General features: G+C 50.2%; 1 protein-coding gene across 2 annotated transcripts; it reads right to left on the bottom strand.

Moving 5' to 3' along the window:
* Positions 1 to 557: 557 nt before the first annotated feature.
* On the bottom strand, positions 558 to 8,644 carry SLC46A1 (solute carrier family 46 member 1). 2 transcript variants are annotated; one of them, XM_032281081.1, is made up of 5 exons: positions 8,290 to 8,644; positions 7,020 to 7,872; positions 4,002 to 4,085; positions 2,403 to 2,559; positions 558 to 1,238 (listed from the first exon to the last, which is right to left on the bottom strand). In XM_032281081.1, exons 1-5 carry the CDS (start codon positions 8,521 to 8,523, stop codon positions 1,181 to 1,183), a joined length of 1,386 nt encoding a protein of 461 aa, XP_032136972.1. In that variant the 5' UTR covers positions 8,524 to 8,644; the 3' UTR covers positions 558 to 1,180. The 2 variants fall into 2 exon arrangements, with proteins under 2 accessions (XP_032136972.1, XP_032136971.1); XM_032281080.1 differs by lacking the exon at positions 2,403 to 2,559.
* Between the last annotated feature and the right edge of the window lie 4,371 nt (positions 8,645 to 13,015).

The raw sequence follows: 13,015 nt of genomic DNA, 5'->3' as shown, positions 1-13,015 counted from the left end.
GCCCCTCCTGAGATAGAGTACTCAGAAGTGGCCTTTCCTCCAAAGCCTGCTTGGACACATGTCTGTAGGGCTAGAGTGTTCTGCTTGGCTGGGTTGCAGCTGCTACCCCTCGGTAGCAGCTTGGGGCTGAGTCAGCCAGACCCTCCCCTAACTTCTTCCCAGGGGCCAAGAACTGCTTAGGGACATTCAGAGGTCAAAAGTCTAGCCACGACTCATTCCTCCTTTCCCCAGTCCCACGAAGAGAGGTATCTTATTGTAGAATGCATGAGGAGGTGGGACGGATCTCAGAGCATCAGCTAAGTTTCCTGACGTGTCCAACCAAATGTGATCACCACAATTCAACAATTTGGGGCATCACTAATCTAGCCCTTCCTAGTGGGGCTTGCTCAAGGTTGCTCAGCAAGTCAGCAGAAGCCTTGGCTGGCCCCACTTGGTACAATCCACAGGGCAGCTCAGGGGCTCCTGTCCAGCCCAGCAACTTCTGTTGTCTGACCTATGGCAGGCAGACTGGGAGCAGGAAAACAGAGGGCCCCAAAGCCCGAGGCACTGAGAGGTTTGTTTCAGTTTGATGAAATTGATTTACAATGATTGGCACTCTTGAGCCCAGGGAGTGGGTAGGCCATAGCCAAGGATCGATGCCCCAACCACAGGGAAAGCAGCACTTTTCCTCTGAAGATCACCAAGCTCCTCTCGTCTCCCTCCCTCCTTCCCAAGGCTGGCACTAACCAGGTACCACAGTCATCATTAAGGAGTGACTGGTGGCTGCTGCACACGTTGGGAACCTGGTTGGGGCTGTGCAGTTTAGGCTGGAAGGAGAGATGCCAGCCCTCGTGCTGCCTCTGGTCCCTGAGGTGTCACCTCCATCAGGACCTCTCCTCTGCCCTGAGGAGTTGTAAGTGATGGATGGCAGAAAGGGAGAACTGACTCCTGTCCCAAATAGCTCCCCTGCCACCTGCCCTGCAGTGGGCCTGTCTGGATTATGATTCTAGATCCTAGTCAGAGGCTGGCTCAGCTGTGGATGGGGTGGCACCTTGGTCTTTCCTGACCACGTCGTCCACAGTGAGTGCTGCCCTTTGAAAGGAGCTGTGGCGCTGCTGTGGGCGGGGTTCCCAGCTGGAGACCTCCAGTTGGCTGGTGTTCGCTTTGCTCCTCTTGCCCTCTGTCTTCTGGTCCAGGCAGATCAGGGGCTCTGGGGAAACTGCTGGAACTCAGGGTGAGGACCAGCCTTTTCCAGCGTCCTGTGAGAAACCAGAGAGAGGGTTTGGATTTCACATGGGGAACCCTCAGTGCCTGTCTGGAGACGTGATGCAGGATTACTTGGATGGGCTGGTCCAGGTAGCTCTCCTGAAACTCCTCCTTCCCCAAGCTGACAGCTGGAGGACAATGTCCAGGGACATGGCTCTGGAAAATAACTTTTTTTTTTTTAAGAGACAGGGTCTTGCTCTGTTGTCCAGGCTGGAGGGCAGTGACATGATCATAGCTCACTGTACCCTTGAACTCCTGGGCTCAAGTGATCCTTCTGCCTCAGCCTCCTTAGTAACTGGGACTACAGGTGCATACCACCATACCTGACTAATCTTTTTAATTTTTCTTTTTTTTTTTTGAGACAGAGTCTCACCCTGTCACCCAGGCTGGAGTGCAGTGGGGTTCAAGGTTCAAGCGATTCTCCTGCCTCAGCTTCCCGAGTAGCTGTGACTACAGGTGCCTGCCACCACGCCAGCTAATTTTTTATATTTTTAGTAGAGACGGGGTGTCACTGTGTTAGCCAGGATGGTCTCAATCTCCTGACCTTGTGATCTGCCCACCTCAGCCTCCCAACGTGCTGGGATAGCAGGCGTGAGCCACCGCCTGCAATTTTAAAATTTTTTTATAGAGACAAGGTCTTGCTAGGTTATCCAGGCTGATCTTGAATTCCTGGGCTCAAGAGGTGCTCCTGCCTCAGCCTCCCACAGGGTCAAGATTACAGGCAGGAGCCCCGAAGCCTGGCCATGAAATACAATTCTTAATATCATACGGGAAAAAGTTAGCCAGTCAAGCTAGCCTGTGGCCCAGCCACAACTAGCTGAGAAAGCTCTCTGGGCTTCCCTTTAACACAGTTCTGCTGCCACAGTTCCATCTATAAAATGGGAATGGAAGGAATAGGGGAACTGGGAGAGAGAACACAGCTTTGCCAAGTAGCAATGTTAGCCTGCTCCTTCCTCCCCCTGCCTCTCCACCTTGCCCTTGGAAAATGGCTCCCTGAGGATTAGGCATCCATCTGCAAGGGGAGGGGCAGCCTGGGACAAGACACCCAGAGGGGAAGGATTCCAGGAATGAAGCTGCCATGTCTGGGTGGGAGGAGAAGAGGAAACTTTTCCAAGAAAGGGCTCCATTACGAGCATGGATTCAGGGCCGTGCATTACCCGATCAGAACGGCTGGGATGAGCAGGAGGCCGGCTCCCAGGAGGAAGGGGAACCCCTTCATGAAGTTCAGAGTGACTGGGTAGAGTGAGTTGAAGATGCCGGAGGCCGTCAGCATGGCCAGGCCGTTCACACAGGCCACAGCAGAAAAGAGAGCACCTGTGAAGAAATTCACACCATACTGCGGAGTCGGAAAGAGCCATGTTCAAATTCTGGCACCACCACCCCACAGCTGTGTGACCGGCGGGGCAGTCACTTAACCTAAGTCTCCCCTTCCTCACCGGTAAATCCTGCTACATCATGTACTGTGACAAGAATTCAGTAAGGTCGTACATGGACAGTAGCTGGTGCAGAGAGGCTACTAAATAAACGGCTGCTATAAATCCACGTTAAAAGTACACGTGCTCTGACAGAACCCAGCATATAAAATTAAAAAGGAAAACAAAGGTACGTGTGGTATCTTGTGAAAGCTTGATGAAAATGGCTTTTTTCTGGCTTATCCTGTTTGGAATTATCTCCTGCTTGGAACTAACTGTAGGTTTGATTCCTCGGTTCCAACATTCATAGCTGTGTCACCATTGGGTAGCTTCTTATCCTTTGTGTTCCTCTTTCTCCTCCTGCTAAATAAGGATAATACCTATTTCCTGGATCATCAGCAACATTAAGTTCACATGGAAATCACTCATCACTGGGCCTGGCCCCCTGGAAGTGGCGAGTTAGTAAGGGCGTTCTTTTTTCCCCCTTGACGTCTCTGGGCACAGAGAAAGTGCTGGGAAAAAAGTTTAGGTGAATGAATGAAGGCACATGGATTCTGGGGACACCAGAGCCCACAGTGGGCTCTGTATGGCACCAGGTCTCTGTCATCATCAGAACTTCCCTCCAGGACAGATGGAGAAAGATGAATGTTTCCAGACTGGGGCATAAAGACCCAGAGGCTGGAAAAGCTGTTCTTTATAGATACACTAGGAGAACCCAGTTTACAAAATGTGCAACAACCCAACAGAAGTGGAGATTAAATTCTGTCACATCTAAAGGGGACTGTGATGTCATCAAGAGCAAACCATCCACAGCACAGATGAAGAAACAGGCCTCCGTGACAGGGTTCAGACTAAAACCCAGATCCTGACACCAGCTGCTTTTAAAAACAGACATGGGTTTGCATCCCAGCTCCACCATTTACTGGGTGAGCCAATGTAACCCCCGGGACTGTTTCTTCATCTGTCAACTGTGGAAAATGAAACCCACATCACAAGGCTGTTCATTTCTGGGCTTGTACACGCTGACCCCAGTGAAACAGAGAACTCTAAGCATCATCACACCCATCTTACAGTTGGAAAAGCTGAGGTCTGCAGAGAGTAAATCCTCTGCTCTGGTTATCCACAAAGAACATAACTGTGCTCTGCTGACTGCAAATCCCAACTTTGTGGTTTGAAAATCCAAGGCAGCACAATCCTCTGCCCTTCGTGGGCAATTTGACCGAATTGTGTTTACTTACTTCTCCAGGGTGGGAGGCGGGAAGGCAAGCTGTTCCCCCAGCCATGGCTGCCCATCAGGCAGCACTGGACATGAGGAACCAGACACAGGTGGGTCCTGATACTCACCTTGCTCTGTCTCTCTCACCAGCTTGGAGAGTTTGGCCCGGATGACGGGTGTGGTGACTAACGACAGGAAGAGCAACCCATATCCTGTGGAGAAATAAACACTCATCAGGAAAATGGGGCTGGGAGAGGGGTGTCCAAGGGAGAGGCAGCACAGCTCCTAACCATAACCGAGGTGGGACTTAGGTTAGACCCAGGAAGAACTTCCCTGATGGTGAGGGTGGAGAGACAGTAGCCAAGGAGAAATGGAGACTGGCCTTGTCTAGGCTTGGCCACCTGCTAGCTCTCATGAATGAATGCTGATTTCCACCTATTGCTTTCTTGTCTGAACCTCTCGTGGTCACAGTAGGCATCACCCACCCACCTGGCATTTAGTAGGGATACAGCAGGGCACAGAAAACAAGCATGGACTTTGGAGTCAGCCCTGAGTTCAAAACCTGATGCCATCACTTACTATCTGTGTGGTCTTGAGCACTTAACCTTTCTGAGCCTGACTCCCTGCAAGAGGAAGATAAGACCTTCATCACAGGATGGTTCTGGGGCATAAGAGGCTAGATAATGGTGCCCAGAGGCATCAGGTTCATAGCCCTGGAACCTGTAAATACGGCCTTCTTCTACGCAGGTGTGATGAAGTTAAGCCTTCTGGGAAAGTGGGGTTATCCTGGATTAGCAGGCTGGGCCCTAAATGCCATCACACATATCTTTTTTTTTTTTTTTTTGAGACTCGGAATCTCACTCTGTCTCCCAGGCTGGAGTGCAGTGGCACAATCTTAGCTCACTGCAACCTCTGCCTCCTGGGTTCAAGCAATTCTCCTGCCTCAGCCTCCTAAGTAGTTGGGATTATAGGCATGCACCACCACACCTGGCTAATTTCGTATTGTTAATAGAGATGGGGTTTCACCATGTTGGTCAGGCTGGTCTCGAACTCCTGACCTCGTGATCCTCCACTCTCGGCCTCTCAAAGTGCTGGGATTACAGGCGTGAGCCACCGCGCCCAGCCCGTCACACATATCTTTATAAGAGGAAAGCAGATGGAGATTTGGCACAGACAGAAGGAGAAGGTACAAAGAGGAGGAGAACCAATGTGAGCACAGAGGCAGAGACTAGTGATGACAGCCCCAAGCCAAGGAATGCCAGCAGCCCCTAGAAGCTGGAAGAAGTGAGAAACATGTCCTCTCCTGGCGTCTTGCAAGGGAGCGCTGCCTGCTGACTCCTTCCCTTCAGCCAATGGTACTGACTTTGGACTTCCAGCCTCCAGAATTGTGAGGGAATGTATTTCTGTTGTATTAATTTCCAAAGTTTGTGGTATTTCATTATAGCAATCTCAGTGAACCAATTCATGAGGTAAAGAGGTAACATCTATGAAGAGCACGGCATAGGGACATAGCAAATGTGAGCTCCTTTTCCCTTTGCATTCAGTTACTTACAGGCTTCCTGTCTTCTTCATAATCATTTATCTCCCTGTGTGATTGTTGACTCCTCAGCAAAACTGCAAACTCATACAGGTGGTGGATCCTCCAAAGAGGGTATATGATGAGGCACCTGGGGCCCCTGCCAGTGTCTCACACCCAAATCGTGGGTGTGAGACCTCCCCCACACCCAGAGCAATGACAGCATCTTCATCATCTCTGAATTCCCCAGGGCCATCGCCTGGAGGGAAAGGTACTGGCTCCCTTCTGCTTAATTGTCAGACAAGCAGCTGAGTTAATAAATCTGTGCTTATTGTATTATTGACTATACATAGCACATTTTAGGGCTCTATCAAAATAAATATGTCTCTTTAAAAAAAAAAAAAAGTTAACTAAAGCCGGGCATGGTGGCTGACGCCTTAATCCCAACACTTTGGGAGGGTAAGGCAGGCAGATCCTTGAGCTCAGGAGTTATAGATCAGGCCTGAACAACATGGTGAGGTCCTCATCTCTATCAAAAATACAAAAATTAGCAGCAGGGCATGGTAATGTGCGCTAGTGGTCCCAGCTACTCAGGAGGCCGAGGTGGGAGGATCACTTGGGTCTGGGAAGGTGAGGCTGCAGTGAGCCAAGATCCTGCCACTGCATTCTAGCCTGGGTGACAAAGTGAGACCTTGTCTCTAAATAAATAAATCAAATAAAAATTTTAAAAAGTTAACTTCCTCATCTACTGGCCTGTTGACCCTCTCCCACCAAAAAAAAGGAGAGGAAGTGAAGAGGGAAAGGGGAAGGAGGAAGAAGAGAAGAGGAACTGAAGCAGAAATTTCATATCTCTGGCCCAAGAAGCCTGATTTTTTAAAAAACCAAAAAAGCTGATCAAGGATATTTGAGGTAGGTCCTGTGATTCTTTTTCTTTTTCTTTTTTTATTTCTGGTCCTGTGATTCTTATCAGAGAAGTGAGCACCAAGGCACTAATTGCATGGACTTTGTTTAGGAACATATGAATAGCCTGTGGGAGGCCAAGGGGTAAAGCAATTAGTGTATGAGCCATATTTTGTCTTTTGCTCTATATTACTAATAGTATTAAGGTTTGATAACTGTGGATTAATTACTTTAGCTACTGAAGGTCTGATTTTCCATGTATCAAAGATGACTTTTTTTTTTTTTTGAGATGGAGTTTTACTCTTGTTGCCCAGGCTGGAGTGCAATGGTGTAATCTCAGCTCACTGCCACCTCCACCTCCCAGGTTCAAGTGATTCTCCTGCCTCAGCCTCCCAAGTAGCTGGGATTACAGTCATGCACCACCACTCCTGGCTAATTTTGTAGTAGATGGGGTTTCTCCATATTGGTCAGGCTGGTCTCAAACTCCCAACCTGATCAGCTGGCCTTGGCCTCCCAAAGTGCTGGGATTACAGGCAGGAGCCACTGCGCCAGACCCAAAGATGGCATTTTTTGAGGAATTTCTTAGTTGTCTGTCCTCCAGTGCAGGCTGGGGGCATAACTATGTTTCCAAAAACATAGGAATGAACCACATTTGGGGGCGGTGAGTGGCTGGCTCCAATTCTTACCCAGTGCCTCTGGGACAAGCTGTCCCTGAGCCCACACACTTTACCTGTGAACATGAGAGGCGTGATGGTGGCAAAGGCAAAGACCACCATCCCCAGGATGTTGAAAGCCAGGCCAATCTCGGCCACCCAGGCATCCGCCAGGCAGTGCTGCAGAAGCTTCAGGCCCAGCAGGCTGGTGAGGTAGGGGAGATGCTGAGCTGCAGAACCGTAGCCAATTAGTTTGGAGTCCCAGCAGAGGGGTGTGCTCAGTTCATACAGGGTCAAGATGTCCTGGGCCCCAAAGTGCACAGTGATCACCACGAAGATGGCCAGTGAGTACAGGGCTAAATGCTTCCTGGACTTCTCTGGGGCCGGAGTCACATAGAGCTGGACAATGGATCGGTGGTGACGGAAAGTGAAGAGCCTGGTGGACTTTGGCTCTTTTAAGGTCTCACCAAAGCAGAAAGCTGCATAAAGAGTCATGGCTATCAGCAAGGCCAGAGCCAGCCAGAAGGGATTGGCATAACCCTGGGCCCGGAGCCAGTGGCCCCCGAGGAGGCTTGCCAGCATCCCAGCCACCCCGATGCCGGCTTCCAGCAGGGCCATGCGGAAGGTGCGACTGTGGCTGGAGCTGACATCTGCCACGGACGCAAAGCTCGCAGCCAGGAGGCCACTGAAGTCGCCGAGGAGGGCACAAAGGATGCGACCCAGTACGAAGTAGCCGACATGGAGCTGCAGCTGCACCACAAAGACGGACACTAGGGCCTGGAGCAGTAGGCCCAGCGAGGACAGCACCAGCAGTGGGCGGCGGCCCACACAGTCGCTCCAGGCTCCCAGCAGGGTGGACGAGAAGAGCCCCACCAGGAAGCCGCCCACGTTCATGTAGAGGGTCCAGTGGGAGGTAAGAGTCTCCACTTCCTGTAGGGGCACAATGACCAGGGTGCGTTTCCTTACTCTAGGTTGCCCAACCCCGAAATCCTCTCCATCCTGAGAGCTACAGGGATGAGGACCTTCTTTGGAGCCCTAAACCTTAGAGAATCTTAGCATAACTTTCCAAAATCTGCCCGTTGAAAGGGAATGGACCAAGGCCCCATTCCCTTTCTCCCCCCACTCCCTTTTGTCAACCTGCAAGACCAGATTTTAACTACATCAACTTTTCGCACCCCCGACGCTGAGGTTCTGGATCAGGCCCCTTGGCTCTGGTCCCGCCCACCCTCCAAAATGCACCCTCCCTCCAGTTACCCACAACTGCCATTATGTAGGCCCCGCCCCTCCGCTGCCCCCACGCTCCAACCCAGGGCCCTCCCGCTGTGCCGCTTGTCGCCGCCCCGCTACCTGCATGGTGGGGTCCGAGCTGCGGTTGCTGCAGCCCCCAGTGTGGCGGGTGCCATTGTAGCCGAGGTCGGCGCTGAAGCGGTGCCACAGATACTGCGTGGTGAGCGGGCCCTGCAGGACCAAGGCAAAGTTGGCCAGGAAGACCAGCGGCTCTACTGGACCCCGGCATAGCACGGCAGCGCCTGAGCGGGCGCGGGGCTTGTCCGGGGCGCTCGCGCCCCCCTCCATGTGCATGCGCGGCGGGGCTGGAGACAGGCGGGCGCGGGGGGGCGGGGGGGGCGCGCGACTTGCCGCCGGGGACCAGCGACGCGTAGCGCGGGGCTTGCGCTCTCTGCGCCTGCGCCCGGCGTCCCTCCTTAAATGTCCAGCGGGGAGGGGCCTGGGACCTGAGGCCAGCGCACCCTCGCCGGAGGTGCTCCTGGCTGGGCGTGGGCCGGCCAGGGGCCCCGCAACCCCGGCCCCCAGGGTGACCTCACCTGTAAAGTGTGCCCAGACAGCGCCCTGCAGCCCTCCCTCCCGGCCCAGACACACCACAAATAACAAGAATATCAATAATTAACATGTATTGAGCACTTACTATATGCTGGGCACGGTGTTAAACTCTTTTTGTGCGTTGGTCTCGTGATAACCCTACAGCCTAGCCACTATTAACGATCGGGCAATCTACGCATGAGGAAAGAGGTCATCGGGTCCTCAAGGCAGAGCTGGAAGAGCACGTGACTCCTGATGCCGCTGATGTGCGCTGTCACAGAGAGGCAGCTGGAGAGGATCGGAGTACAGCTGAGCCCAGCTGCCTGGGCTGGAACGCCTAGGCTCTGCCACTACCTTGGGCATGCCACTTACCGCCCTGAGCCTCTGTTTATTCGTCTGTAAAATGGAGTTTCTAACAGAACATGCCTCTAAAAGTTGTGGAAAAACAGTGTCTGGTATATTCAAAGTGCTATTATTGTTATTAACAGGCTGTCATATCGGGGAGGGGTGACTTACACCTGTAACCCCAGGACTTTGAGTCTGAGGCGTGTGGATCGCTTGAGCTTAGGAGTTCCAGACCAACCTGGGCAACATGGTGAATCCCTGTTTCTACAAAAAATACACAAAAATTAGCCAGGCGTGGTAGCGTGTGCCTGTAGTTCCAGCTACTCGGGTGGGTGGATCCATTGACCCCAGAGGCAGAGAGGTTGGTTGCAGTGAGCTGAGCTCATGCCACTGCACTCCAGCCTGGGTGACAGAGTAAGACCCTGTCTCAAAAAATAAAATAACATTAAATTAAATTTAAAAAAAAAAGCTGTCAAAAAAATAAAAATAAAAAAAGGCTGTCACTTGCTCCACTCCTGCCCTAGGATCTTTTCCTAGGAAACTCGTCTTGTTTCTGGGGTGAGGCAGGGCCTGGCTTAGCAGTTCCCTTAGAGGAGAAGGTGGTAGAGGGCCTGACAGGCACTTGGGTGTGACCCTATGCTCCTGGGTGGCTCCCATTATAGGAATTAGGCCAGAAGGCAGTCACTTGCTCGGCTGCTGAGCAGGCCAGACTTTGTCTGGGTCTGTTTTATTGCCTGTAAAAAGGATCTACCTGCCTTACTCCCCCATCTTTCATTTATTTAACTCATTTACTGAGTGCCCCTTATGTGCCAGGCACTGTGCTGGGGTCTCTGGGACCACAACAGTAAAGGAAATAGACAAAGCCCTCACCAGGCCCGCTAGTTTCTAGAATGGAGGGAGAGAGGGAAAACAATCCAAGAATCCTACTAATTGGTGTAAAATTTCAACCATGGAAAATAGTTTCGAACTCCAAGCGTGCTAATTCAGTGCCGGGCATGGGGGTAGAGGGAGCAGAATCAGGAAAGCCCACCTTCCCTGAACACAGAGGAGCTGAGTGGGTTTCTGGAGGCAGGTCTTGACATGCCTGATTCTTGGGAGGATGGATGGCTCCATTTCTGGCCACTGTGACTGTGCCTGGGCTTGTTGGAGCTTGTTAAGTACTCCACCTGCCCTGAGCCAGGAGTCTGAGACTCAGGATACGTAGGTGCTGGCTAGAAACTAGTGGACTGAATGACCTCCCCCTGCAAGCTGCCCCCCACCTGCAGTCCCCTAGAGAGAGGAAATTCCACATTAAACATTCAAACCTCTGGATTGGCTCCGCTCCCCTCCTTACCTCTCCCTCCCATTTACACAAAAGCCTGGCCCAGTTAGGTCAACTGCAATGAGGGTGGTGTAAGGAGGGGAGGGAGGAGAGGGGAGGGAAGGGGAGGTGTAAGTCCTTGTCTAAATTCTTGGAATTATTTCCTGGATAAAGAACTAAGGCTAGGAGAAGACAAGATCCCTCATCAGGGAATGGGACAGGGTGTGGTTCATCCCAGAGCCAGAGCCTCCAGTACCCTTAGGGTAGAAGCCTTTCTAAGTCCTTGAAAACAGCTGCAATCAGATCACTGGCCTGACTGTGCTTTCCATTTTCCTCAGTGAGATCCAAGTCCTTATGAGGGCTCTAAGGCCACCTGCCTCTTCTCTGTCCCTCTCCCCTGTGCTCAAGCCATGCTGGTCTCCTGCCTTAGGGCCTTTATACTTGTTGTTCCTTCTACCTGGAATGTGCCTCTCCTGGATATCCACCTGACCAGCTCCCTCGCTTCCTTCAAGTCTCTGCTAAAGTGTCACCTGACCCTCCTATATAAGCAACTTCCCACCTCCTGACATTCCCTAGTCCTTTACCCTGTTTCATTTTTTTCCATAGTATTTACCACCATCTGAATTATAACTTTCTGGTTTCTCTATTTCCATCTCCCTTTACTAGAGGTCATGATGGCAGGGACTTTGTTTTCATTACCACCATAGCCCCAGCACCTAGAATAGTGCCTGGCATGTGGTAGATGCTCAGAAAACAATGGCTCAATGAACTCTCAGTCTCAAGGAGAGGAGATTGCGCAGCTGAAGCCCCAGAGCATGTGGAGAGGGTTGCCCACGTTGAGCTGCACTGTGGAGTCCAGCGCCCAAGAATCTACACCTAGAAGGAAGCTGAGAAATCACATCTCCACCTATCCAACCATTTGAATGACAGAGAAACTGACGTCCAGAGGGAAAGATGACTTACCCAGAGAAAGCTAAAAGGTCCTGCCTGTCAAATTTCTAGAGGAAAGAAGAAGCAATCACAAAGGAAAAGATCTGCAGACTTATTTCCATAATAAATCCTTCATTCAAAGGCAAATGATGAATGCAGTAGGACAAAATCTTCCTTTTAAAATATGACAAAGGCTACTATTGTAACTATATTTGATAATAACCTGAAGATCCCTCCCTCAGTAAACAGTTAGATAAAAACCAAGCACTGAGGGGTTGTAACGCAGAACATGCATGCGAGACACACAAGCAAACACTTCTCCAGCTTCCGAATAGCGAGAGAAACACTGTGCCTTTCAGCTTGTTCTTTGCAGCCTGTACATTAGCAATGATTTTCTTTAAAATGAGAATGCTCAAAGCTGGTAAGGCTACAGTGAAACAAACCCTGCTGAAGACGTGTAAATACACCCTTTCAGGAAACAAATTTGGTAGCCTGTAATCAAGGCCCGTAAAGTCTCTAATTCCACATTTAGGTCTCCATCCAAAGGAAATACTCTCAAGGACAGAAAAAACGCCTTATGTGCTAGCATACTCTCCATGACATTATTGATAAGAGTTAAAAAAAATAAACAACCTACATGTCCAACAGTGGCGAAATCGCTGAGCAAATTATAGTCTATCCACTCCATGAATATGCGTCATTAAAATGATATGTTCGGCCGGGCGCGGTGGCTGAAGCCTGTAATCCCAGCACTTTGGGAGGCCGAGGCGGGTGGATCACGAGGTCAAGAGATTGAGACCATCCTGGTCAACATGGTGAAACCCCGTCTCTACTAAAAAAATACAAAAAATTAGCTGGGCATGGTGGCAAGTGCCTGTAATCCCAGCTACTCAGGAGGCTGAGGCACGAGAATTGCCTGAACCCAGGAGGCGGAGGTGGCGGTGAGCCGAGATCGCGCCATTGCACTCCAGCCTGGGTAACAAGAGTGAAACTCTTTTTCAAAAAAAAAAAAAAAAAAAAAAAAAAAAAAAATGATATGTTCAAAGAGAGTGTAATAATATAGAAAACTGCTTACATAGTAATTTGTATGTAGAAAAAGCAGAGCACTTGGTCATAGGCATAGAAAAGAATTGCACTGGAAACCACGGCACCAATATCTTAACAGAAGTCCTCTTTGCATGGTAGGGTTAGGTAAGATTTTCTTCTGTTTCAAATGTTTTCAGCCTTTCTGATATAAACAGATATAAACATATGTTTTAATCATGGAAAATGTAAAAATTTTAAAAATCTGATGATACTCCTTTCCTTCAAATGTATTCTGGCTCTGCTAATACAGAGAAAAACAGGCAAATAAAACCAAAAAAAGGCAAAAAGAAAAAAAAGAACAAATGTATTCTGGCTCAATTGCCAAATACCAGCTTCATGCTCCTTGGTTTTCTGGACACGTCACTAGGAGCTGACTTTTATTGAACCAGGGAGCACCGCACTAAGGGCATTACATACATCATCTTACTGAATCCTGACTACAACCTTGTGAGATAGGAATTACTATGTTTTTCTTAAGATGGAGTTTCACTCTTGTTGCCCAGGCTGGAGTGCAATGGTGTGATCTCGGCTCACTACAACCTCTGCCTTCTGGGTTCAAGCGATTCTCCTGCCTCAGCCTCCCAAAGTGCTGAG

The sequence above is a fragment of the Sapajus apella genome, unplaced genomic scaffold (assembly GCF_009761245.1).
Source record: "Sapajus apella isolate SASKATOON/1434 unplaced genomic scaffold, GSC_monkey_1.0 scaffold12, whole genome shotgun sequence".
Taxonomy (NCBI): Eukaryota; Metazoa; Chordata; class Mammalia; order Primates; family Cebidae; genus Sapajus; species Sapajus apella.
Note: the sequence above shows the minus strand (reverse complement) of the source record. Positions and strands in the feature narration are given on the sequence as shown.

What these genes read in the sequence shown, in the direction of transcription:
- SLC46A1 (XM_032281080.1), bottom strand. Translation starts at nt 8,523, where the DNA reads ATGCACATGGAGGGGGGCGCGAGCGCCCCGGACAAGCCCCGCGCCCGC. An exon ending in GCTCGGACCCCACCATGCAG is followed by an intron (nt 7,873 to 8,289) that starts GTAGCGGGGCGG and finishes GTGCCCCTACAG; the next exon opens with GAAGTGGAGACTCTTACCTC. An exon ending in GGTGAGAGAGACAGAGCAAG is followed by an intron (nt 1,239 to 4,001) that starts GTGAGTATCAGG and finishes GGTTTCTCACAG; the next exon opens with GACGCTGGAAAAGGCTGGTC.